Source organism: Mus pahari, chromosome 10 (assembly GCF_900095145.1).
Source record: "Mus pahari chromosome 10, PAHARI_EIJ_v1.1, whole genome shotgun sequence".
In the NCBI taxonomy this organism is placed as follows: Eukaryota; Metazoa; Chordata; class Mammalia; order Rodentia; family Muridae; genus Mus; species Mus pahari.
In genome coordinates, this window is record NC_034599.1 from 74,666,216 (window position 1) to 74,693,028 (window position 26,813).

A 26,813-nucleotide genomic window follows, 5' to 3' on the forward strand; every position below is an offset into this window, starting at 1 on the left:
CCACCACGCCTGGCTGACATAACCCCTCTTTAGCCAGCTCTGCTCCTTACCCGCAGCTTTTGGTTGGTGGATGTTGATAGTCCTGATATCTGCAATATTCTTTGGTCTCCACTGCAACCTAACCATCACTTTCACAGCTTCACCCAGGGGCCAGGTCTCTGATGCTCCCTCACATTATGTGAGTTTTGTGGCTCTCTGGAACCATGGAGGTAGACTCCATGACCCATTCAATCTTGCATCTTTGAAAGCATGCCCGAAAAACTACTGGGTGAGAACGGAACATGGACAATGTCAAGTTCTGTTGCTAGCTTCAGATGGCCTTTCACCCCTTTGGACCACAGTTATGTCAGCCTCTGTGCTTTCCAGGCTGACTTTAGTGAAACCCTTCCCTAGGTGGTGGGCATCCTTTGAGCTGTCCTCTGAGTTCAGGCTATAGGGTAAGTTTTGAGATTTTACAATGTGGAGACTTGGGTGGCTGAGATCTTGTACTCAGGGCCTTTCCTGTTGTTTCATGCTGAGCAAGAAGTTTCCTTTGAACACTCAAAAGCCACCAGTCACCTTTCAGTGTTGACTCCGGATTTAAACTTACACATATTTCTTTCCTTGACAAACTGACAAGGAGGAAAGTAGTGGAGGAGAGAAAGATAGACACAGAAACTGACTGACTGAATACCCAAGATACAATCCACAAACCACATGAAACTCAAGAAGGAAGACCAAAGTGTGGATACTTAGATCCTTCTTAGAAGGGGAAACAAAATATCCATGGGAGGAGTTACAGAGACAAAGTGTAGAGCAGAGACTGAAGGCATGACCATTCTGAGACTGCTCCACCTGGGGATCCATCCCATACAATCACCAAACCCAGACACTATTGTGAATGCCAACAAGAGCTTGCTGACAGGAACCTGATGTAGCTGTCTCCTGAGAGGCACTGCCAGTGCCTGACAAATACAGATGTGGATGCTCACAGCTTCCATTGGACTGAGCACAGGGTTCCCAATGAAAGAGCTAGAGAAAGGACCCAAGGAGCTGCAGGGGTTTGCAGCTCCATAGGCGGAACAACAATATGAGCCAACCAGTACCCCCAGAGTTCCCAGGGACTAAACCACCAACCAAAGAGTACTCATGGTGGAACTCATGGCTCCAGCTGCATATGTAGCAGAGGATGGCCTAGTCGGACATCAATGGGAAGAGAGGCTCTTGGTCCTGTGAAGGCTCTAAGCCACAGTGTGGGGGGAATGCCAGGGCCAGGAAGTGGGAGTGGGTGGGTAGGTAAGCAGGGGGAGAGGGGAGAAGATAGAGGGAGGGAGTTAAGGGATAACATTTGAAATGTAAATAAAGAAAATATCCAGGTTTTTTTTTTTTTTTAAAGAAAAAGAAAAAGAGACTTGACTGATTGACTTAACTCTCCAGGTCTTACTGCATAGCATTGACTTTGTAGACCTGGATGGTCTCAAATTCACAGTGACTGTCCTGCCTCAGCCTGTGTCACTATGTCTACTTACTCAGGTCTCTTGACAGTTTCTTAATCTCTTTTTGAAGAAGTCCTGAGTAGGTCTTTTATTGAATGTCTCTTTTGGAGGCTCCTCTGATTGTTCTTGATGGCTAAATTGTCATTCGGAGTTCTAGGGAAGGACAGTGGAGAACTGTGGAGCTTTTACTGTCATGGTGTATGAGAGGTTGGTTAGACACTATGAAGAAGATAGCACTATTGATGATGTCTTTGGCACTGGTGTGCAAGTGTGTGTTGGGTTTCTCTACTGCCTATTGTTTTTTTTTGTTTACTTTGCTTTCTTTCTCCTCTTTAAATTGGGGTGGGCTGAGGTGGGGGGAGTGAGTTAACAAGTCTAGCCTATTCTGAAGAAATTTTTGGTATGTTCATAACATGATTTTGAAAATTTTTCTAAGGAAAATGTGTCCTTTATTTGATAGGTTATATATAACCAGTTCTGTAGTTTTATGTTTTTATTTTTTCTAACATATATATATAATAATATATATTATATATTATATATTATTATATATATATTATTATATATTATATATTATACATTATTATATATTATTATATATTATATATATTTTTATTATATATTGTTATATATTATTATATATATTATATATTATATATATTATATATATTTTCTAACTTATATATATATGTGTGTTATATTTTATAACACACATATTTGTATGTGTGTATTGTGCTTGTACATGGCTCCTGTGTGTGCATTAGTTCTGAAAAAGTTGTTGAAGGTCTTAATCACTGTTCACCAGGTCTCTGCCTGAACCTGGGGTTTGCATTTCCTCAGCTATTTTAGTAGGCACCAAGCCCCAGCAGCCCTCCTGTTTCTGCCCACTTAGGAGTTTGGGGTTACAGGGATTCAAATTCTGTTCCTCATGATTGATCAGCAAGTACTTTTAACAACTGAGCTTTCTCTGTAGTCTCTGGTGTTTTAAAAACTTGAGCATTTATTGTTGAAGTCTTTACTGACATTCTCAACAAGGCTGAGTGCTGCCTTGCTGCCTTCTTTGGGTATTATGTTCATGAAACCGAATGGAAGGAACAAAGGTCCTTGATGTCCTGTATGCGTGTCTCATTTGAATGATACTCTAAGTTAGTTTGACTTTTAGCCTTGGTGCTCAAGGTACACTTTTCCTTTGTACTTGTTAAGTGTCCCAGTTTAGTTTGATTGCTGACGAAAGCAGTTTAGGAGAGAAAAGGGGTTAATTTAGCTCACAATTACAATCTGGGGTTGCTTGGACATAAGGTCTAGCAGGAACTTAAGGCACCTAGTCACATCCAGTTAAGAGCAGAGAGAAAATGCTTGTGTTCAGTTTTTTCCATTCCTATATACTACAGGACCCCAAAACAGGATATGGTGCCCTCTAGAGTGGGTGGGTCCTCCCCACCTCAATTAGCACAATCAAGCCATTCTCCCTAGATATTCCCATAGGCAACTAATCTAGATAACCTCTTATGAACCTCTTCTCACAATAGTCTAGATTCTATTAGGTGGACAACTAGAACTAGTGCTCACAGTAAGTCAAATTTGTGACAGGCCAACTTCTAAAGAAAGCCGCATACTGGGGTGTCTAATTTGCAGTGCTTTCAAATACTGATGGCCCTTTGTCACACAGGTACCTGAGACTAAAAAGGAAGCTGTTTTAATTATGGACTCCTGTATCCCTTAGATCATGAAAATTCTGCTCTCAACCATTAGTAATTGAGGGTTTGTGATTAGTAATGCTCTGCTTAGTCTGTTTGGGATGCTGTATCAAAGTTTCACGGATTACATAGTTTGTTGACTTTTGGGAGTTGGGAGGGCGCTTTAATATGTAGCTAAGACTGGCTCAAACTCTCTGTAGCCCAGGCTAGCCATAAACTTGTAATTTTTCTGAGTCTCCCAGTGCTGGGATGACTGGAATGCAACACTGTACCCAACTCTAGATGAGTTTCTCAGTGCTAGAGGCTGGAAGACAAATCAGAATACCCAGAATCAATATCTGGAAGCATCTTGCTTTCTCACAGATAGTAACTTACGACTATCCTGGTGAAAGGGTAAAACAACTTCCCTGGGTCTTTTATAGGATTGATCCCATTGCTATAGATTCTGCCCTGTGTCTTCAAAGTTCCTTTTCTTACCACTAATCGATTGGGAGTGGGATTTTAAAAATCTGAATTTGGGACAGTCCCTACGATCCTTCAGGAGATTCAGCTGGGCCTGCCTTTCTGAGTCTTGACTGGGAAAGTGTAACTTTTTCTTTTCTGTCTCTTTCTTTTGGATGCTGGCCAGAGCTAAGTAGGCTCTTTCTGGACTTTATACTTTCTTACTGTTTCTCTTAAACCTGCCTCCCTGCTACTTAGCTGTTGTGTGGCTGACCTACATGCTAACTTAACTCAAACAACATAGCTTTATCCTCCTTCTTGTCTCCATTTTTCTTCTCTGGGAAGATGCCAAGATTTATAGGTTGCCTGCCTTTTATTTGAACTATGATAATCTATCCTTAAGTTGGAAGGGGGAAAATCTGAATGTTGGAGAGTCAAAAATACTTAGATGCATCCTAGCCCTTTGACATTTAACCTGAAATTATTGCCTTTAAAGGTCATCCTTAGAACCATGAAATTAAGATAACTTTTTTTTTAATGCAAAAATAATCTCAGGCTGGAGAGATAGTTCAGAGGTTAAGAGCACTGGCTGGTCTTCCACATGTCCTGAGTTCAAATTCCAGCAACCACATGGTGGCTCACAACTATCTACAATGAGATCTGCTTCTCTCTAATGGCTTCAGGCATACATAAATATATATGATAAATATATACATGATAAATAAATCTTTTTAAAAAAAATCTTAATGTTTTAAGTAAGTTTACAATTTTGAGCTGCATTCATGATTATTCTGGGCTATAGCCAGTGGCTGGATACAGCTGGTAGATATACTTTATTTTTTTACTTTGCCTGTTTGTTTTTAATGGTGCTGGGGATTGAGTGTCTGTAGCATAGTGGGTAAGTACTTCCTCACTTAGTTTCCACTTTCCCACCAGACTTGTAGATAGATACCCTTTGTCCTCAGTACTCAACTGACAAGTTTAGATCCAAGGGTAAGCTATCACAGTATCCCTGTACCTTCTAAAAAACTAGTTGTAGTTTTCTTTTTCCTGTCCTTTGGGTGAGTCTGACCTCTTGTAACACTAAGATCCTGAACTTAATCTTAGCTCAAACTCTGTGATATTAGACTTTTGTCATGTGGCTCCATTCATTTCTCCCTTCTCTCTTTGTTCTGTATTTCCTAATGAGTATCTTTGGTGTCCTGATATAGAGTTTTCTGGTTATCAAATTAACTGTCTTGCTAACACACAAGGTCTTATTTTTTTGTTTTTCTTCGGTTAAAAGGCAGAGGTTGTTGAGTCTAACAAGTATTAGTGATCTGAATATAGTTCTCATGAGAAGGAAAAAAATTAAATTAGAGGGACTAGTTCCTAAAATCATAGTTCATATATACATGTATGCCCTGCCCCCATTTTATGTTTTATCAACTTAAGTTTCTGTAGGGGACACACATGTGCATGTGTGCGGGTGCAAACCAGCTTTTAATTTTTTTTTTCTCTTGAAGAAAATAGTTTTTAAAAATAGAAAAACATCAAATTAAAATAGTTTAGAATAGTTTGGGAATTGCTCACATTTCTTATATTTAATAGTTACATTAATGAGTACTTATTTCAGTTTGTTTTATTTCAGCTTTGGCTAGATCAGAATCTAAGAGGGATGGAGGCTTTAAAAATAATTGGAGCTTTGATCATGAAGAAGAAAGTGAAGGAGATGCAGATAAAGAGTAAGGATTTCTTCCTTCGATATTTCCTATGAATGAAACTTTTCATTAGAAAATCAATTCATATTTTGTGGAATTTTAAAAATACAATATTTTTACAGTAAGAAAAGATAAAGCAATATTTTATTGGTAAATACTTTTGCTTATTTTTCAGTCTTGAAAATGTATGTATAATGTTTTCTAATGATTGAAAAATGACTTGACAAGTTTTCAAACTAAGGTAAACCTCTTCTACTTTTGAAAAGGCAACCTTTTCTGGGAACAATTTGAAAAGCCAGTTTGTCAAGCCTCTGAATTTTGTATGAAAGATTAAGTCTTCTATTTTCTTTGTTTTCTACTTGTGAACCCTGTGATCACTGCTTTGACCTTGGATCCGATTTTCACCAGGGAAAGCAGCACCAGTCTAAATAGTATGAGTAGGCGTTGTCCCAATGGAGTAGAAGCAGTGTCATACTCGGTTCATGTACTTAAATAGATTCAGTATGAAATTTTACAACACAGGAGTGAGTTTTATTGTGGATTTTTAGAAATACTGTAGGCCAAATTCAGGGCCTTACCTAGGAAAGTGCTTTTCCACCAAATACATCCATTGCCTGTAATATGAATTATAATAGTACTTTCCTATAATATAATAATCTATTATTTTTAAGCTCTTAGTTTATTTACTTTTTTCCTATTGTCCAAAAGAAACAACCTCAGAGGCATGTAAATATAAAAATTTTGGCAGGACAATAAATATATTTTTACTGTTATTTTTATGTTTTGGTTTTTCAAGACAGGGTTTCTCAGTATAACAACCCCAGCTGTCTTAAAACTCTAGACCAGGCTGGGCTCAGATTCACAAGAGATCTGTCGACTTCTGCCTGCCGGTTGCTAGGATTAAAGGTGTGAGCTACTGCATCTATAAATATATTTTTAGAAGTTTTGTTTTCCTAGTTTTTTGGGAGTCTCACTCTGTAGCCCAGGCTAGCCTGGAACTTACTGTATAGCTCAGAGCATCCTGAGTTTTTAGCTAAACTCCCGAGCTTCTTTAGTGTTAGACTTGTTAGATTTACTTCATCACACCCAGCTTTTTAGAAAGAAATCTTTATACAAGTTATCATTCAACTATGTTGGGTTAATATTTGGGGTATTTTACATTCACTATTTTAAGTAATTTTATCTGAAAGAAAAGTTAGAAATGATAAATTTATTTCAATAAGATTAGTGTTCTATGGTCATCTTACCTACCCCTTTTAAAAATTATTTTTAAATTTGGTATTTATATAGTTTTGAAAGATGGTACTAAATATAAAATTATGACAAAGATTTTACCTTTCAGACATTTTAATAAAATTTTATAAGAATTTTTATATTAATAATATTGGTATATAACATAATAATGAAATATAACATTACATTTTTATTATAAATAGCTTGAAGTTTATTACAAATACCTTGCATATAGCGGAATTATCTAAAAGATAAGTTTGATTTCTGTTCTGTAAGGTTTACTATGATTATCTTTTTTTGTTTGTTTGTTTTGTTTTGTTTTTGAGACAGGGTTTTTCTTGTATAGCACTGGCTGTCCTGGAACTCACTCTGTAGACCAGGCTGGCCTCAAACTCAGAAATCCGTCTGCTTCTGCCTCCCGAGTGCTTGGATTAAAAGGCGTGCACCACCACGCTCGGCTCCTATGATTAGCTTTTAAATGATCTATAAGGTGCCATCTTGTGCATCTCGTGTACAGACTGCATTTTTTCTTTTTTGGGGGGGTTGTTTGTTTTGTTTTGTTTTTGTTTTCATTTATGTTTTTTTGATACGGGGTTTCTCTGTGTGGCCCTGGCTGTCCTGGAACTCACTTTGTAGACCAGGCTGGCCTCGAACTCAGAAATCCGCCTGCCTCTACCTCCCCAGTACTGGGATTAAAGGCATGCGCCACCCCCGCCTGGCTAGACTGCATTTTTTCAATTCAGTTATGGTTGTGTTGAGATGGCCTGTGAGCGGTTACTGTAGCAGCAGCAGCAGCAGCAGCAGCGTGGTAGCTGAGGTTCGAGGGGAGGGTTGATAGCTGCAAGGGTGACGGATGCTGTGACTGTCCCGGGATTGGCGTGCTCAGTTTTCCTTAGCTAACTTTCCTTCCCTTGATGGTGCTCTGCTTCTGTAACTTCTCAGTTCAGCTCTAAATGACAGCTGAACATATAGATTATATATAAAGTCTATAGCCTGAAAAACGAGAGCATATGCTCATTTAAGGTGGGGGTCAGCAGACTAGATTTTTTTTGCCCATTTCCTAGATTTGTTCATGATTGTGTTGGGAAACAGCCAGCTGTATAATGTTATAGTTATTTCCCTGCTGTTGTGGCAAGGATGTTACAGAGAGCATGTATATAGTTACTATATGGGAAGCCTAAATTGTTTGACTGCCTGAGCCTTTGCAGCAGAGTTTGCTAATTCCCTCAGTTAGATGAGCTGTAAAGACAAAGCAGCTTTGACTGTGACTGTTGCTTAAGTTTTCTTCCTTTATTTTCTGTGTAGTGGGGCAAATCTACTCAGTGTAGAAGATGAGGATTCTGAAATCTCAAAAGGAAAAAAGGCAAGTGTTGCTTTAAAAATTAATTTTTCTTTTGTAATACATACCCAAAAACAGTTATTTTAAAAAAATTGGCTGGGTGTGGTACTTTGTAATCCTGGCATTTAAGAGTCAATGGAGGGAGGCTTGCCACAAGTTCAAGGCCAGCTCGGTCTGTATGGTGAGTTCAAGGCTACAGAGTAGGGACTGTGTTGTTTTTAAAGGATTTTTATATTTTTTACTGTAAGCCTCCTCCAGCCCCAGTGCTCCCCTTCCTGACTTCAGACACAAATAGTTATGAATTTTTTTGTTTGTTTATCTACAAATGTGTCTTAGTTAGGCTTCCCACCGGCATAAAAAATAGCTAAATGAGCTTAATAAAAGAGAAAGATTTCTTTTGGCTCAGGTTTGTTTTTGTGCATGGTCGTTTGGGTCTGTAATGGCATTGTGGAAGCATCTGGCATCTGGAGACTCTCATCCCCTGGCTGCTAGGAAGCAGAGAAGTAGAGGCAGACTTCCCAGGAGTCCTCCGGGCCCCGCTCCCTTCTGTGGTTGGTAGTACACTATACACAGTTTTCTAGTCTTCTTTCACTTGGAGTTTGTAAGGCCATCTATAAGACGCCATAGAAAATAGCTCTGGGAATGGGGAGATGTCTTAGTGGGAAGTGTTTGCTCTGCAGACGTGAGGACCAGAACTGGGAATCTCCAGGACTTTGTGCATGCCAAGCATATACTCTACAATCCTACACTAGATCCCATAGTAAGGCCATGATGGTTTGGCTTGGTTTGTTTAGTGGATTTTGAAACAGGGTTTCTCTGTGTAACCCTGGCTGTCCTGTGCCTCACTCTGTAGATCAGGCTGGCCTCAAACCCAGATCTTCCAGCCTCTGCCTCCTGAGTGCTGGGGATCAAAGGCATGTGCCATCACTGCTGGGCTAAGAATGTTTTTTTAAAGGAGGAAAAGGGAGGAAGATATTAGATAAGGCCAAGGTAAGATGGGTGTAAACTGCTTGCTATGCCTATTTGAAGAAGGGAACTACATACTCGAAATTGGCAATTAGATAATATAAACAAAATTAGTAAGCTAGTTATGTGTGTGTCTGTGTATGTATGTATGTATGTATGTATGTATGTTTGAAGAAATTATCACTTAGGACTGATAACTGGAGCTGGAGAGATAGTGTGGTGGTTAAGAGCACTTGCTGTTCTTACAGAGGACTTCAGTTCCAAGCACCCACACAATAGCTCACATGACTTACTGTCTATAACTCCAGGTCCATGAGATCCAGTGCCTCTTCTAGCCTCAGTTTCCCACACAGTACACCTAACATGTATTTGGGCAAACACTCATACCTATTAAAAGAAAAGAACTGAGGACTGTAGTGTCGGAAAGCATCTTGTTCAGAGAATGTACCAAAGATAGGGTGGTTAAATGTTAGGGTTCACACCAGGCTTTTGTTGTCAGTGTGTTTATGTTGATGTTTGTACCTGTGAAGGCACAGACATTACCTCAGTTTGTATTGATGTAGAAACTTGGATGCTGAGGCAAAGACACATTTTGCAGTACTGTTCTATTGATAGCAGTAAGCCTGTCAAATAGTGGAAATCTTAGGGTGTTTTTTTTATTATTATTGTTTTGTTTTTTGTTTTGCTTTGTAGAGAGAAAACTAGCCCAAGACCTATTATCTTAATTTTCTAAGTATTTTGGAGGAGATTTATATGAAAAGAAAAATAATATATTCCCTGTTCCTTTCACAACTTCACTGTCTTTAGAAGAAAAAGACCAAACTATTTCCACTCAGGTCTGTCCTGTTGCTGTCTTCTCCCCATCCCCTTCCCTCTGTCTCTAGCAGCTGTGCGGCCAGTTTTCTTTTCCATCCCTTTCCTTCCCTATGCTGCCTTCCCTTCTCTTCTTTCTTCTTCCCATTTCTCTTTTTCTTTCTTTGAGGTAGTTTCACTGTGCTAGCCTGGCCTGACCTGGAGCTCACTGTGTAGACCAGGCTGCTCTGACATTTGTGGCAGCCATCTTGACTACTTCCCAGTCTCTAGAGTGCTGAAGTTAGAGGCCATTTTCCTCTATTAACATTTAAATTGTGTGATTATATTTGTGTGTATGTGTACATGTGCGTGTGTGCATGTGTGTGTGTAGGTTAGAGAAGAACTTGTCTTTTAAGCCTTGGGGTCCAAACTCCCATTTGTTGGACTTGGTGGTATCTTTGCCTATCCAGCCATCTAACTGGCTTTTTAAATGTGTAGCCAGGGCTGGCCTTGAAATTGTGATCCTCCTGCCTCCACCTTGTGTGCTTGTTTTTTAAACTAATGAGTTTGAGATATTGTTGGTAAATTATCACATGATGGTATATATTGACTCTTTAACATCTGTGGATCCTTTTGCAGTTAAGTCGGAGATCTGAAATTGTCGCTACTAGTTCTGGTGATTTCATCTTGAAGACTTATGTAAGGCGGAACAAGAGTGACAGCTTTAAAACTTTGAAAGGCAACCCAATTGGACTTAACATGTTAAGCAACAATAAGAAACTGAGGTACATTTAAAAGTTGAATAAATTCTTTAAAAATAGAAAGATGTGTTTCACTATAGAGAAAGTAAAGAAAGAGTTTAACACTAGAAGCTAAACTACATTTGTGGTCAAATTCAAATTTCTTTCGAATTTGTTGGTGGGTTGCATAGATTCTTTGAATCTTAAAAAAATTTTTTTTTCCAAGCATCTGTGTGTGTGTGTGTGTGTGTGTGTGTGTGTGTGTGTGTGTGTGTGTGAATGCTGGTTAAAGATAGCCTATACCTTAATTTTTTTTGAGACATGGTTTCTCACTGAACCTTTAGTTTGCTGTTTCAGCAAATCTTTTTTAACCAGTGAGGCCCTTTGATCTATATGTCCTAACCTTGGCAGTGCTGGGGTCCACATGCAGTTTTGAGTCTTGCTTTTTTTTTTTTTTTTTAATTTATTTATTTATTATATGTAAGTACACTGTAGCTGTCTTCAGACACCCCAGAAGAGGGCATCAGATCTCATTACAGATGGTTGTGAGCTACCATGTGGTTGCTGGGATTTGAACTCTCGACCTTCATAAGAGTAGTTGGCGCTCTTAACCGCTGAGCCATCTCTCCAACCCGAGTCTTGCTTTTTACAAGAATGCTAGGGATCTGAATTCAAGTTCTCAAGCACTTATTCTCTGAGCCATCTCTTCAGTTCTGAATTAGGATTTTAGTGTGCGACATCTCATGTATTTTCTTTAACATAAGTAGAAATTCAGTCACAATCTTAGAAGTCTGAAACCCCATAATAGCATATCCTAGTTCAGATCATCTCAACAACGGTCTTGTTTTTCTCTTAAAAGATTTTATTCCTCTTCTTCAGATAAAATGTTCTTTTCCTAGTAGCTGTGGTAGTATATTATTGTTATCCTAGGACTAAGCTATTTATTAATATCAGTAACATCCCATAAAATTACTCTTTTGTTTCTACTTTATTTCTATATAGATAGCTAAGTAAGATCTAGAAACATCAAGTAACTTTCAATTTAGTAGCAGAATTAAAGTTTTAGACTTTGGACTTCCACTCTACTATCCAAGTTATTCTTTTCCCTTGAGGAGTTTGGAAATACTTGAAAAGATATTAGAACATCTCCTAGTGGACAACTCTAGATGCTTAATTGGGCTTTTTTGTTGTTGTTGTTGTTGTTTTAATTTTAGTGTACAATTTGGGTTTGCACTCGGATTTTAAATGGTATTTTTGTCAATGTGTATACAATTTTTTACCTGTTCAAACTATTCTTTCTCTCTCTCTCTCTCTCTCTCTCTCTCTCTCTTTCTGTGCAGTGAAAACACACCAGCTACGGCATTATGTTCTGGAACTGTGGTTCATGGGAGGCGCTTCCATCATGCTCACACACAGACGCCAGGCATCAGAACGGCGGCTCAGAGGTGAGGGCCTCATAGTCTTTGACTGTGTGATTCCCTCTTTTTAAATAGAAGATTTCACACCCCTTTTATGTGTGGGACTTGGCAGTTTCCATTGTCTTTAAGTATATCTTCAAAATAATTCATGAGAACTGTTATATTTTGATTATTTTATATTTCCTTTTTAGAAACTCATGTTTTTGAGGAGAATTTAAAATATGAGCCATTTGTTGTATTACTTTTTAGGTCTAAGAAGATATTTAATGAAGCCAATACATAATACTGATCTTACTGTATTGGATTGAACTGTACTACTGGTAGTTGACCTAAGGAGCAAAACTAATTTTTATTATTTTTCTTGTTGTATAAGATTTCAGTGTATCAAGCAAATTCTATTAATTTTAAGTATTTGGTTGTTTTTATAAATTTAGGAGTTTTCACTGATGTTGACAATACTGTTTCATCCTTAAAGTATTGAAAGTAATATTGGGAAAAGGTTTAAATGATTTTGAACTATTTCAGAATCATTTTTAGAATGTTATTATTTCCTTTCATTTGATTCAAAATTCTTTGACCTTAGGAGTTAGCCGTTACACCGTAAATACTGTATTATAACTGATAACATTTATATTTGGTGTACAGTTTACTTGGTGATCTTTATTTTTAAGCTTGTTATTTATTCAAAACACTTTTTCAAACTTTAGAAACTTGCTTTGTATGATGATTTACTAGAATAGATCTTTAACTTAAAATTTTTAAATCTTTCTCATAATTTAAGGTGATTTTCTCCTTTTGGTTTTTAAAATGTTTCACTGTAGTTTTCACATAAGATTCTTAAGAAATTCAATTCAAAAGAGATAATTTACTGATCATACCAATAATTTGCTTTATGTAATGTAGGGTGCACAAACAGTGCAGGCTCCTTTGCCAGCATGGGGCTCTAACGTAAGGACCAAGGATCAAAAGTAAGATGTGTGGTCACACAGAAAGATCCAGGTCAGAAGGCTGGCTTGTGTTTTGTTTTATCCTAGGTCTTGCCTTATTGTACCTTGTATGTGTAGTGATATTTAGAAGATCAAATGATGTTTGAAGACCAATGGTTTTTGGTAACTGGAACTAACTTTTTTTTTTTAAGATTTATTTATTTATTTTATGTATATAGCTGTACAGATGGTTGTGAGCCTTCATGTGGTTGCTGGGAATTGAATTTAGGACCTCTGGTCGCTCTGGTCAGCCCTGCTCGCTCAGTCCCTGCTGGCTCCGGCCCAAAGATTTAATTAATAAGTACACTGTAGCTGTCTTCAGACATACCAGAAGAGGGCATCAGATCTCATTACAGATGGTTGTGAGCCACCGTGTGGTTGCTGGGATTTAAACTCAGGATCTTCGGAAGAGCAGGCAGTGCTCTTAACTGCTGAGCTGTCTCTTCAGCCCCCTGGAATTTATTCATATTACAAGAGTCAAAATATTTGACCAGAGTGCTTAGGAGCAGTAAAGAAAACTTTAAAGATTCAAATGAGCAGGACCATCTGCTCATGTTTGTCTCAATCTGTATAAGAGTAAACACACTTTTTTAAATTTAGTTTTTATATTTATTTTTAAAAATTATGTGACCTGGCTTTTAAAGGATTTTGAAGTTCAAAGTCTAGTCATTGAAAGTTCCTCTTGGTTTTATTCCTTCAAAAAGCAAAGTGCTTTGTATTTTACAAAATGGGTGTAGATGAAGAACAGCGTATTGAAAGACTACTATGGCAAAGTCCCACCATTTACTAATGATTTATTATTAAGGACAGGAAGGCGGATAAATGAATCCATATGTGTGGCCTATGCCTATACTCTCAGCACTCAGGATCCAGCTGAGGCAGAAAAAATCCCATGGATTTGAGGACATCTGGGCGAGTGAGTTTAAGGCGAGTCAGGGTTACTGCATAGGGAGAACTGTGTCAAACATATGGCTCTAACTTTTATCCCTAGCACCTCTCCACCCCTAGCACACAGAGGCTTAGGTTTGTTCAGTAGCACAGCTATGTAAACTAAGTGTGAGAATATCCCAGAGCAGAGCCGTGCTGTGCTGCAAGGGCATTTAACTGTGAGTGTGCTTCAGAGGCACGGAGCACAGTTGAGAGGCCTAAAGATAAAAGGATTGTCTTTTCTGATTCCTCTTAAATGTTGTTGTTTTCTTAAGTCTTAATTTGAAATCTAAAAAAATGTTGCCAGTTTGGTAGTTCACAGAACAGTTTTTGGAGAGTATTGGGGCTTTTTTTTTTTAAGTTAGACCCACATGATCGTAATTAGTAGTTTTTAAGGAAGTTTATTAGTTTTTTTTTTTTTTAAATCTGAAAAGGGCATGAAGGAAGATTGTTGAATATTACATCAGTTTTATATCATTGGGGCAGATGATTAACTTTCTCATTCTTACTGCTATTCCAAAAGTTCTTTCTGTGTTAAAGATAGACTCATGCACTACAGTGCTCAGGAAGGTAATAGAAAAACGAACTGCAGGCATTGTGTGTCTTTTCATTGCAGCTTCACTCTACTCTATTTAAGCAGACGTAAAACCTAGCACATTTTATAGTTTTTGTTTTATTTGTAATTTCATTTTCTGATCAAAAAATTTTCTTAGCTTTCTTTAAAGGACTGACTTAAAAAAAAGAACCTTCTAAGGGGGAAGTAAATAAATGTCTTTAAAAACATGTTTACTGCAGTGAGGTATGGTACATGTCTGTAATTTACTGCTTAGGAGCCTAAAAGTACTAGAATCATGAGTTAGAGGCCAGCCTTTGTTGATATCTTTTCTTATAGGCACCCCCCCTTAAAAAATGCAAAACAGAACATACAAAACCATACATGATAAACTGGGTCCTAGAATAAGTAAGATTTAATTACTAATGGATAACTCCACCTTGGGTGAAGTTTTAAAGTCCTAAATCAATTCAAAAATATCAGAATTAAACCAGTGTTTATTTTTTTCCCTTTATTTTGAAGTTTTTATTTTAAGATTTATTTTTGTTTTGTTTTTAATTATGTGTTTGTGTGAGCTATGCATCCACAAGTGCTCTGAGCCAGCAGAGGTACTAGGTCCTCTGGAACCTTAATGGTAGGCAGTTGTGCATCCCTGATATGGGAACCAGAAGTCAAACTTGGGTCCTCTGTGAGAGCAATATCAGCTCTAACCTCAGAGCTGTTTTTAAGATTACTAGTACAGCCTTAGTTAAAAGAAACTTTTCCATTTTGTATGAAGTGGTCAAAAACTCTGATACTTTCAAGTCCGAGGTTATTAATGTGTTTACTCTATTTTTATATATACACCCCTTCTGGAGCGAGATTTGATAGTATATACATTGAAGCTTCTCGTGAATACTTGTAAATTAGACACTGTGTGTATGTGTGTGTTGTGAGTATATTGTATGAATCTGTGTGTTGCTGAGGATGGAACATGGGATTTTTTTTTTTACTCCCACTAAGTGATGTTCTTTGTCTCTAAAATGTAATTTCCTCATGGATAAGAAAACAGAGGTAGTAATAGTTTTCTCTTCCTACATCTCTTGGTTTATCAGGAAGAACCAATCCTATGTCTTTATCTTTGTTCTAGCATCTACACTTTCTGGGTTTGTACAGGTGAGTTTTAGAAACAACAGAGTTCTAAACTCTGTTTACCTCTTGGAATCAACATTTTGATGTTAGAAGTATCTCACTTAGGTGCTTAACGTTTCCTGGGACTGTAGCTAAGAGATAGAGACGGAGAGACAGAGACAGACAGAGACTAGTTTGTTTGAACTTGTGTGTTTATATTTCCTTGACTTTAATAGGAATGCGATATTTTCTTGTCACTTGACAGATATATTTTGTAGGGAAGATAAAGTTTAAGATGGATTAGTGTAGATACATTGTTTCTTCACTATGAGAACAGTTTTAATGTGTCTTTTTGAGTGCTGCTCTTAGGGAATTTACAATGCTTTTTTTCCTAATTTGCTGGATTGTAGTGTTAGCTTACTTGTGTGCTCCCAGGAGAGGAATGAGATACTCTAGTTTCAAGATTTTGTTATTTACGTCTTACTTACAGTTTGAACATCTAAGCCTTTCTATGATGAGGAACAATAGTTTCAGAATGGGAGTTTTATTGTAAACTCAAGACTGTAGTGTAACTCTAATGTATCTCATGGTTTCTGGAGTTTCCATGACTTGTGGTTCTCCACAACTTTGTGATAAGAATATGATTATAAGTCTAGGCTTTGTCTTGTATACTAGATAAAATAAAATATTTATGCTAAGACTGTTATGTTAAACAAGTTTTAGCCTTAAAAACTTTGTATCTGATATAATAAATTTAAAATTATTGGAATTTTTTATAACTTCCAGGAAATGTCATTTCTTGAAAATTATATCTATTGACTGTCATAAAAATAATTGTTATTAAATCTTTATAAGTAAAACCCTTTTGAGAATTTTCATGGTTTTGTGCATCCATGTTTTCCTGTTAAATATGTGACTACTTAAATTATTTTATGTTGGTGACAATTGAAAAAAAAACATAGTATATGCAAAATATTGTTAAAACAAATTGCTCATATTAATAGTTTTGCCTTGTTAACTGCAATAATTACAACTGCAATGACATATCAACAATGAAGTCTCCTCTCACATTTTTTTCTTTTTCATGTTTTAAGCAATCAGGACCGAAAAGAAAGGTAAGCTTAATGAAATTAGAATGTGGGTGTAGCAATAAAATAACAGCTTATTTGCTTTGAATATTACCCTGAATTGGAGTTCATCACTAAAGCTTACTATTTAATGACAGGAAACCGATTAATAGTACATTGCAATATTTTGGTATGTGGGTGATGTTTCAGTATAATTCTCAGTGCATATGTTATTGCATGGATGGTTATAATATTAATATTATATTCTATTTATACTGATGTCTCACTAGTGTTCTTTAAAAATAAAATTTTCAGTGCCTTAATAGTAAGGTTTCAGTTAAATCATCAAAATCTTTGTGCCAGGAAGACATGAGTAAGCTAAGACATGAGGAACAGGAGATCAAGGACAGTGTGAGCTAAATATGAATAGCAAGACGACTTGTCTGTGTCCTGGAAGTCACTAGACTGGGTTAGATTTGCAGTATAATTTAGCATGCTGTGTAAACTGGACTGGGGGCCAACTTTTTCTTATAGAATAATTCTAAATGAAGTATGTAAATATTGCTATCCTTTGAGTGTGGACTGAATTTGTTGCCAAGTGTATATATAGTAAGGGGGAAAATGGTAGCTTTAGAATAAAAAACAGAAGGCCAAGGTAGGCCAGCTGTAGTGGTTTACAACCTGTACTCTGAGTACTTGAGAGAGAGGGAGGCTGAGGCAGTAGGATCCGAGTTGTACAAGCTCAGTCTGGGCCGTGAGAGAGACATCACAGGGATAGGTGCTTGCCAATAAGCTTGACAAACTGAGTTTGATCTCTGGGATGCATATGGAAACATTTTTATGTTAAGCTTGAGGAATGTTTTTATGCCTGCTTTTTTTTTTTTTTTTTTTTTTGGAGACAGGGTTTCCCCTGGCTGTCCTGGAACTCACTCTGTAGACCAGGCTGGCCTTGAACTCAGAAATCTGCCTGCCTCTGCCTCCCAAGTGTGGGATTAAAGACATGCGCCACCACCACCCAGCTATGCCTGCATTTTAGTACAATTCAAGAGCAGTTTATTTTTCTTGTGTTAAAGCATGCAGGAAGATTTGGAAACAGCTATGAAGTCCGGAATACAAGAAAATATATATTGTAACACGTTTTAGCATTGTGGGTATTACATGATAATCATGTATTCATTCTTACTAGCAACGCATGGTAGAACAGAGTGTCAAATTGCAAAGAGCATACATAGCTTACTGTACAGTATATACATTTTATTTTTCAGAGTGCTTATGACTTAATAGTTGTGGAGTTTTGTTAATGATATTCAATTCAGCATTTCAAAATATTTACTGTGTCTGTTGCCCATATTTTAAAAAAATGGGAGACAGAATTACAGTAGCAGTATTACCGTATTTTCTTCCGGCTTTCTTATTGTATGTATCATTTTAATATGAAACATGTATATTTTAAGTTTAATATAGTATAGTTAGGAGCCCATCATACTTTTTAAGGTTGATTTTCATGTTGGCCTTAACCTTACTGTGAAGCTGCATTTGACTTTGAACTCCTGACCCTTGTGCCTTCCCTGCTGCTGGGATGACAGGCATGTGCTGCCATGCTGAGCTAGAACCTGGGCTTACAGGCAGGTGCCACCATGCTGAGCTAGATGCTGAAAATGTGGCTTTTACAAAAGTGGATTTTGAACATTTAAAATTGACTCACAATTTTATACATATGCAGTATGAACTGATCTCCCCCCATTATCTTTTCTTCTTTCCCAACCTCCTCTTCCTAACATGAGCCTACCTACCTCCTCTCTTCTCTCCCCTCCTCCCTTCTTCCTCCCTTCCCTCCTCCTCTTCTATCCTCCCCACCCCCACTGACATGCCCAGCCCACTGCATTTAATTGAATTGCTTGCGTGAGCATAGGTGAGGGATTTTTTACCTAAGCAAGGACAACTCACCACTAGCTACTACACTAAGATACACTATTGGCCCTTTCCCCAGTAACCATTAACTACTCATGGCTCCTTAAGGAGAGAGGGGTCTCCATGAGTTCTTTCCCTTCCATGATGGAATGTTGATGGGCCCACGCTTCTGCAGGTCTCATTTAGGTAAACTCCACTACTGTGAGTTCATGAGTGCAAACTGCCCTCTTATGCCCAGAAAAATAACATTTCACCCCACTACTCCCCATTCTCCACCTCTTGTATTCTTCTACAACTTTCCCCAGTGTTTCCTAAGCCCGTTATGTGAGATAGAGTGTGCGTGTAGAGTGTGTGCAAGTGTCATGTTTAGAGCTGAACACTCAACAGTCACTTATTCTTAACACTTTGGTCATTGGTGAGTCTCTGTATTAACAGTTATCTATTACAAGTAGAAACTTCTCTGGACAAGGCTGCGGCAGCTCTGTCCTATGGGTATATAGTGTGTATAAACATATTGAGAAAGCTGGCTGATTTTATGTTTATGTGGCAAGCCATCAGCAGTAGGTTACCTACCAGGACCTGTGACCTTCCTTTTGACCAGGTCTGTAGTATCAGGTGTGAGCCACCCACCCCCCACCCCACCCCCCCGTGCAGAGAACCTCAAACCTAACCAGCAAAGAGTTGGGTGCCCCAGTAACTTCATCCCACTGTTGCGCCCTTGGGTATGTTCTGCAGGACAGATTGGTATGATATATAGCTCATAGGGTTCATAACAAGTGTCAGTGATAATTTTCCTTCCTAGTTATTACTTTCCTGCACTATGAAAGCTAGCTAGCAAGGCTATTAGCCCTCCTTTTTCTTTGGTACAATTGTCTTTATATATCCCAGACTGGCTTAGCATTTTATGTAGTTGAAATGACCTTGACTTTTTTATGATTTATGATTATTAATAATTATATGTATTATGTGTATTTTCCTTTGGTATGGGCACATGAGCACAGGTATCTTTGGAGGTTGGAAGTATTGACTCTTCCAATTCTTCCAGTAGCTGGAGCTGTAGGTGAGTGTATGCATGAGAACTTCTGCAAGAGAAGTTAAGATTTCATGTAACTGCTGAACCATCTCTAGTCCTAACCTTGAACTTCAACTTATGGTCCTCCTGTCTCTACCTCTTGAGTGCTACATACATACATACACACACACACACACACACACACACTATACAGTGCAGGAATCCAACTCAGGACTTTGTGCAGGCTAGGCAAACTAGCATCCATCGAGCTAAATCTCCAGCTTTCTTTTCTTCATATCATTGCTACCACTACATGAAAGGCAAGTCTTTTTCCTACCCTTACAATTTATGTCATTACAGATTTTTAAATCTTAGCAGAGTAAAAATTGTTCACATGTTCCTGGTACTGCTCTAGTCATTGTGTCATTATTGCTGACACAGTTTGCTGGGATTCAGTTCTAAAATTGTCATTTTATAATTGTGGGACTATGGACCAGCTAATTAATTTTATTGTCCCTTAACTTTTTCATCTATAAAAATGTTGATAATGTATAGCTTGCAAGGTTATCAAGAGAATATGGAGTTAATAGTAAACTTTTGAACATTGGTATTGGCACATAGTATTCATTGTCTGCTCATTGCTCTTACAGATACATTACCGTCTCCTATTAGTAATATTTTCTTTGTCATTCATATTTTGAGTATTATGAGGAAATATTAAATCCTTGAAAGTATTCATTTGTGATTTATATAATCAATGAATTACATTGCTCTTAACTGAATAGAAACTACTGAACACTAGTGTGAACCTTTATACATAAATAGTATAGCTTCTTTAACTTCCTGCTGATAGAAAATGAGTATTTGAATATACTTACCCAGGCTTGGAAGGTATCTGTTCTAACTCCTGAGTTAGGGCTTCTTTTTCTTTCTATGGTGATTTTTCTCTCGATCCTAGACACAACGTGCTTGGTTTTTCTCAAAATTAGCATGCTAGATTTACAGAAGTATACTATCTAGGACATTTACTTACTCAAGTTAGGTTTATTATATGGTCTATGTTGAACCAAGGGCGGTGGCTTATAATTGTACTTCCAGCACGAAGGCAGGAGGATTGCATGTTTGAAGGTAGACTGTGCTATATAATGAGGCCCCTTCTAAAATAATGATAACTAACTGTATATTGTTTGACAGAATAGTTTAATATGTTTAGACAAGTGTATTTCTGGCTATAATGTCCCATGACACGATAAGGGCTAGACATCACTTGTTCTATAATCCATGGATTTGTTTGCTACATTTTTGTTCTGATATTACCATCGTCTTCAAGACTAGTTTTATTTAATATTCATTTTTTGCCAATATTTACTTTATTCATTGATTATTTTTTAAATAACAAAAAAAATGGGTGGTATTCTGTTGGGTAATTTGTTCAAACTGACAGTATTTTTAATGTGAATGTCATAAATTGGTTAAAAGGCAGTTTCAAGAGAAAAGGTCTAAATTTTACATTTAAGGAATAAATATATAGCTTCCAAAGTAAAAAAAAAAAAAGAAAGAAAAAAAAAAGAAAAACTGGCAAAAGGTAGTGAGTGTCTGGAGTACCGGCTCCTCGAGGGTCACTTATATTAGGCAGTTTGAGACCATAAATGGGAAAAGTGAGGCATTTTTCTAAAAAACAAAAAATTAAAGACTTTCTTGAAAGACCAATAATTTGAATTAATTAATTAATTAATTTATTTATTTATTTATTATATGTAAGTACACTGTAGCTCTCTTCAGACACTCCAGAAGAGGGAGTCAGATCTTGTTAAGGATGGTTGTGAGCCACCATGTGGTTGCTGGGATTTGAACTCTGCACCTTTGGAAGAGAAGTTGGGTGCTCTTACCCACTGAGCCATCTCACCAGCCCTTGAATTTATTTTTTATACCATCATTTTTTTTTGTTTGTTTGTTTTGTTTTCTGTTTTTCGAGACAGGGTTTCTCTGTGTAGCCCTGGCTGTCCTGGAACTCACTTTGTAGACCAGGCTGGCCTCGAACTCAGAAATCCACCTGCCTCTGCCTCCCAGGTGCTGGGATTAAAGGCGTGCGCCACCACGCCCGGCTTATACCATCAATTTTTAACATGACAAGCTATGGTTTCTCTGAATAAATGTATTTTAAGTGTTTGACTTTGTCATTTTGAAAACTTCATTTTCTATTTAAATGAAATCATAAAAATTTCCTCTTGTAGGAAAGAATACCCACCTCATGTCCACAAAGCTGAAAACAACCCTATAATGTTAAGTCATGGCCAAGGTGGAGGTGAGTATACAGTTTTGTTTGTTAACCTGTGAAGGATTTTGAATTACTGCATGAGAAGTACAAAAAGAGAGAATATAGATACTAGCTTCAGAATACTCTGGAACCTACTAGAAATCATGTTGAAAACTATTACTTTATAACAGATTTCATATTTTTTAAAATTTTTAACTGTGGTCTTATATTGTTAGATGGTTGTACAATTAGGTGAGTATAGCTTAAAATCCTTGGATTATGTTACATTTTTGTTAAAGATTGAAGTATTAATTAAAGATTAGCTACAGCTTTAAAATAGTTTTATATTTAATAGTATCAGTTTTATATTAATGCGCAAATAACACATATCATGTATTTCACCAACAAATTGATTTTCCTTATATAAAATAGTCATTTTATTTTATTTATTTTAATGGGTATATGGAATTGGATTCAATAGGCTCTGTGTGGTGGTCAGAAGACAACGTTTTCCTTTCCCTTGTTGAGGCAGTCTGCCCCACTGTGTACTCCAGCATTACTGGCCCATGAGTGTCCAGGCCACTCCCTCCCTCCCCTTGTCACCCCACTTTAGGAGTGAGTGCTGGGATTACAGATGCACACTCTCCTCAGTTTTTCTTTTTTATGCATCCTGGCACATAACTCCAGTGGTTGAGTTTGCACTGCAAGTGCTTTTAGTCTCGGAGCCATCGTGCCAGCTCAGCATCATTTCTGTTTATTGTTCTGAGATCAAGGTTTCTCTGTTTCAGCTGTCTTTAATCTTTCTCCCTTAATCTCTGAGGTGGAAGGAATTTAAAGGTGTGTGTTGCTAAGCCCAATCTAGAATGGATTGTTTGTTTATTAGATTGATTTTTGTTAATTTTAACTTTGCGTGTACATGTGTCTGTGAGGTGTATGCATTTGTACTGCTGCCTATAGAGGCAGGAAGCTTCATATACTCCTAGAACTATAGCTACAATATAAGGAAGTTATGAGCTATGTAACATGGGTGCTGGGCACTTAGTCTGGTCATCTGCACAGTCCTTATATCATAGTTTGCTTAACATGTGTCCTACTTGTTTACAGACAAGCCACGTCTTAATGATTCTGCATGAGAAGTACATGTTATTTGTGCATTAATATAAAACTGATACTATTAAATATAAAACTATTTTAAAGCTGTAGCTAATCTTTAATTAATACTTCAGTCTTTAACAAAAACATGATGATTCCTAATTCCAAACTTGGTACATGCATTGAATATACCACTGTGATTAAAATTTTTCATGCTCAGTTCCATCTTATTATCTTGTATTATTCACTTCAAATTTGAATTATATACTTTGCAGTGTGCAGTTACGTTAATAAATTGAGTTTAGCAACATCCATTCTGTTACACTTTCATTTTTTATTGAACACTGACTCCATTCCACTTGCTACGTTAAATACATTACATTTGTTACTTAGTTATGTCCTATTTCTTGTGGAAGATTCCTCTAAATTTAAATTTTATACCTATATTTTGTACAGAACAGCAAATGGTTCCATATAAGCACTGAATTACTTGCCCAGGCTTAACCCAGGTCAAAGTATAAAGTTAGTTTGATCTTCAAAGAAAAATGTACAAAACTATTCTCATCTGATAAATGAGTTTCAGAGAAGCAGAGTAGACCCACATTTTAGATGCCATTTAGCCAGTCTGTTAGAATACCTGCAGTTTACTCAACAATATTCATTAATATCCAACAATATTCAGCTAGGCATTGTAGCACACATCTAACATCCCAGCATTCTGAAGGCAGAGGTAGGTAGATCTCAGTTTGGGGCCAGTCTGGGCCCCCTAGTAAGTTCAGGCTATCCAAAGCTGTATAGTAAGACCCTGTCTCAAGCAACCAGACAGACAAACAAACCACCACCGAATACTACTCACTAGGGGATTAGGGATAGTCTTTGATTTTCTTTGTTTTTCACTTTGAAATAATTGTAGAGTATAATAATTAAAGTTGCAAAAGGAACAAAATGGTTCCTATTTATTCTTCATTCTTGCTATACCTTTTTTATTCGATACTTGTCAAAATGAAGATTAGTATAAGGTGTTTGCTTATTTGTTCATTGTGTTTTGTTGTTTGCTTTTTGACACAGGGTTTCATTACATAGTCTAGGCCAGCATAGGACTCTGTATAGCTCAAGTTAGTTCAAACTATTGATCTTCTGCCTTAGCCTTCTGAGTGATGGGATTTTTTTGGCATATGCCACCACAGGTCTGTCTCATTTTAAGATTATTTGCTAAGCTGTTGACCTTGTTCACAAGTAAACATTTTTCATTCATGCCCTTTCCACATTGCAATTAGTTGTATTTTTTTAGGTTTCTAGATAATTTCGATGAGTATAGGTGAGTTGCTTTTGTAATGCCCCTTGGTTTGGTTTGTGTTTGGCGATTTGTAAGCTAAAACTGCACCTCTGCTGGTTTCTGACAGCATTTACAGAAATGATGCACCTTTTCCAGTGCATCATATCAGGAGTTACATGAATTTGATGTGTTTGATACTGGTGATGTTAGTCACAATCACTTTGTTATAGTCAGAGTAGTCACTCCAACCTTCATCACTGTAAAATTAGCTTTTCCTTTGGTACTCAGTAAAGGTCTTTGATAATTCTGAGGTACTAGAGAATTCCTCTTTGGCCTTAAATTTAGCATCCATTGGTGAGTGTTGAGGGGAGGAGTGTTGAACTTTTCAGACAGCCTCATATGGCTCAGCCTCAAACTACCCATGATCAATTCTGTTTTCTGTCCTGGACTGCTGGGATTATAGGATTGCACCATCATCTATAGCTTCATTAGTGGGTTCTGATGAACCTGTTCCTCATTCATGCAACAGTCGTTGATTTTTGTCTAATGGTAATTTTCTGTTTTTATTTATTTTGCATTATTGGCAGTACTTACAAATTGCAGGAAAATGTTTGCATATTTAAATTATAAGCATTTTTGGGAGAAGTGTTTAAGAGTCTCATATCCTAGAGTGACTCTTGTCTTCTGTAGTGGTGGGTATCAGACCCAGAGCTTTGTGTATGCCACGTAAGCACTCTACCGGCAGAACTACTTCAGCCCAAAGCTGTAGACATTCTGAGAGGAATATAAAAGTTACATTGAGGTGCTACCTCTTTTCTTCAGTTATATTAGAGGTATGGAGCCCTCCAGATCAATGCTTGGTTATATGATACTAGCAGATTGAATAGAATGCTGCATGAAAATCACATTCAATTTAGTATTTCCTTTGGAGACTGCAGTCATGTTTCTATCATAGTTCCTGGAATATTTTTGCCTTTTAAAAGAAATCGCCATGGTACTAACAAGATGAGGGCAGTGGAAAAAAATACTCGAGTACTTATGTTAGACAACCTGAATTTAATCTCTCATATTCTTAAAGGTGGAAGGTGAGTCTTGACTTCAAGACTGCCCTCCATGTGTGCACCATGGTGTGCACATGCTTGTACTCAAACACATTATACATGTTACCACCACTACCGTCAAATGAATTTTAAAATGTAAATAAAAATTAGGTTCCTGACATGTAAAATGATTTAGTTTTACACTTTTTATGTTTATTTATTAGTGTGTGTGTGTGTGTGTGTGTGTGTGTGTGTGTGTGTAACCCAAGTGTCACATCCCATGTGCAAAGTCTAGAAGATAATCCACTTTGTGGATTGAACTTCTGAGTTCAGTCTCATGAACTAAGTTAATGCTCATAAACTATAAAGTGTGAATATTTTAGGTTTTGTCAATTCATATTGGATTTGTTGTTGTTTGTTTTGTTTGGTAATAACTTTTCCAAGCACATAGAATAACATCTATATAATGATACAATAAGCTACCCATACCCCTCTGCTGTTCATTTTGCTCCTTAAGCTTCCTTTTCATTTTGTAACTGTTTTTAATATTTCTCTAAAAGTTTAGAACTAGTTGGCATTATATGCTATCTTTGAATATATACATTTTAATTACATATTTTATACAATTATGTCTTAGGATTACAATGACAGTCAACTGATAAATCACTGCTTAATTCACATGTACAAAGAAAGTATCCTCTCATATTCACTCAGTCCATTTTATGGTTACTTAAACACTTAATATCACCTTTCTATCCGAGTGTAGTGAGCCTCCATAACTTTGGAATTCACACCTACAGATTTCAGCCACAATGATCAATTATATTTGATAAAGGAAAATTGTGTCTGTCAAAATTAGATCAGTCTTGAACATTTACCTTCTTCTTGTTTGTTTTAATTTACTAAATGGCACTGTAAAATAGCTACTTACATAGCTTTTATAGTATATTGGGCAACATAAGCAATCTAGAAATGATTTAAAATACAGGCAGATGTGCACACAATAAAAGTTTAATTACTACATTTCTTCCAGGTGACAGGCATTTGCAAATTCTAGTCATCAGAAGTCTTGTAATTAGGCCCTTCTCATATACAAAGTAGAAGACAGTATGCTCAATTTAAAATGTTATGCACACTGTTATATTTACTTATATTTTAAATAGTATTTGTATATAAGAAGCATTTGGCAGAAAATCTGAGTGGAGTAATGCACATTTCCCCTTATAAAATCTAGTGAAAATTTGTTTATGAGGAAAGGATTTTTTCCTTTATGTGCATTATTGAGTTTAATTAAAAAAAAATCTGAGTAGGGCCTGATATCACAAGTCTTGAATCCCAGTACTTGGACAGCAGAAGCAGATAGATTGCTGTGAGTTCAATGCCAACCTGGTCTATGTAGTGAGTTCCAGGTGAACCAAGGCTATATAGTGAAACCCTGTCTCAAAATAAAATAAAACAAGTTGGAAGCAGCATGTTGACTAAAGAGATGGAGGGTTTTCTTTATAGCACACTTAGTTAGCTAGTCTGGTCTGTCCTGGCCTTTCAAGTACTCAGAGCCCATATCCTGTTGAGCGTCATGGTTTTAGACTATTTTGCTGTAAATTAATTTTACAAGTAAGTTGTTATAGTCTAGACACCTGTGTTTATGTACTGTACTGGCTGGTTTTGTGTGTCAACTTGACACAGGCTGGAGTTATCACAGAGAAAGGAGCTTCAGTTGGGGAAATGCCTCTGAGATCCAGCTGTGGGGCATTTTCTCAATTAGTGATCAAGGGGGGAGG

General features: G+C 37.0%; 1 protein-coding gene across 5 annotated transcripts in view; it reads left to right on the forward strand.

Annotated features, from left to right (window-relative positions):
* Senp6 (SUMO specific peptidase 6) overlaps positions 1–26,813 on the forward strand; it is a 79,703-nt gene that overhangs the window by 13,602 nt on the left and 39,288 nt on the right. Inside the window, exons 2-7 of one of the 5 annotated variants that reach the window (XM_021206477.2) lie at positions 5,244–5,337; positions 7,852–7,909; positions 10,283–10,428; positions 11,724–11,828; positions 16,472–16,492; positions 21,602–21,672. In XM_021206477.2, the coding sequence (XP_021062136.1) occupies positions 5,244–5,337; positions 7,852–7,909; positions 10,283–10,428; positions 11,724–11,828; positions 16,472–16,492; positions 21,602–21,672 (495 nt within the window). Of the gene's footprint in view, positions 1–5,243; positions 5,338–7,851; positions 7,910–10,282; positions 10,429–11,723; positions 11,829–16,471; positions 16,493–21,601; positions 21,673–26,813 lie in introns of those variants that run through there. The other 4 variants (XM_021206478.2, XM_021206479.2, XM_029543673.1 and 1 more) reach the window with 4 other exon arrangements.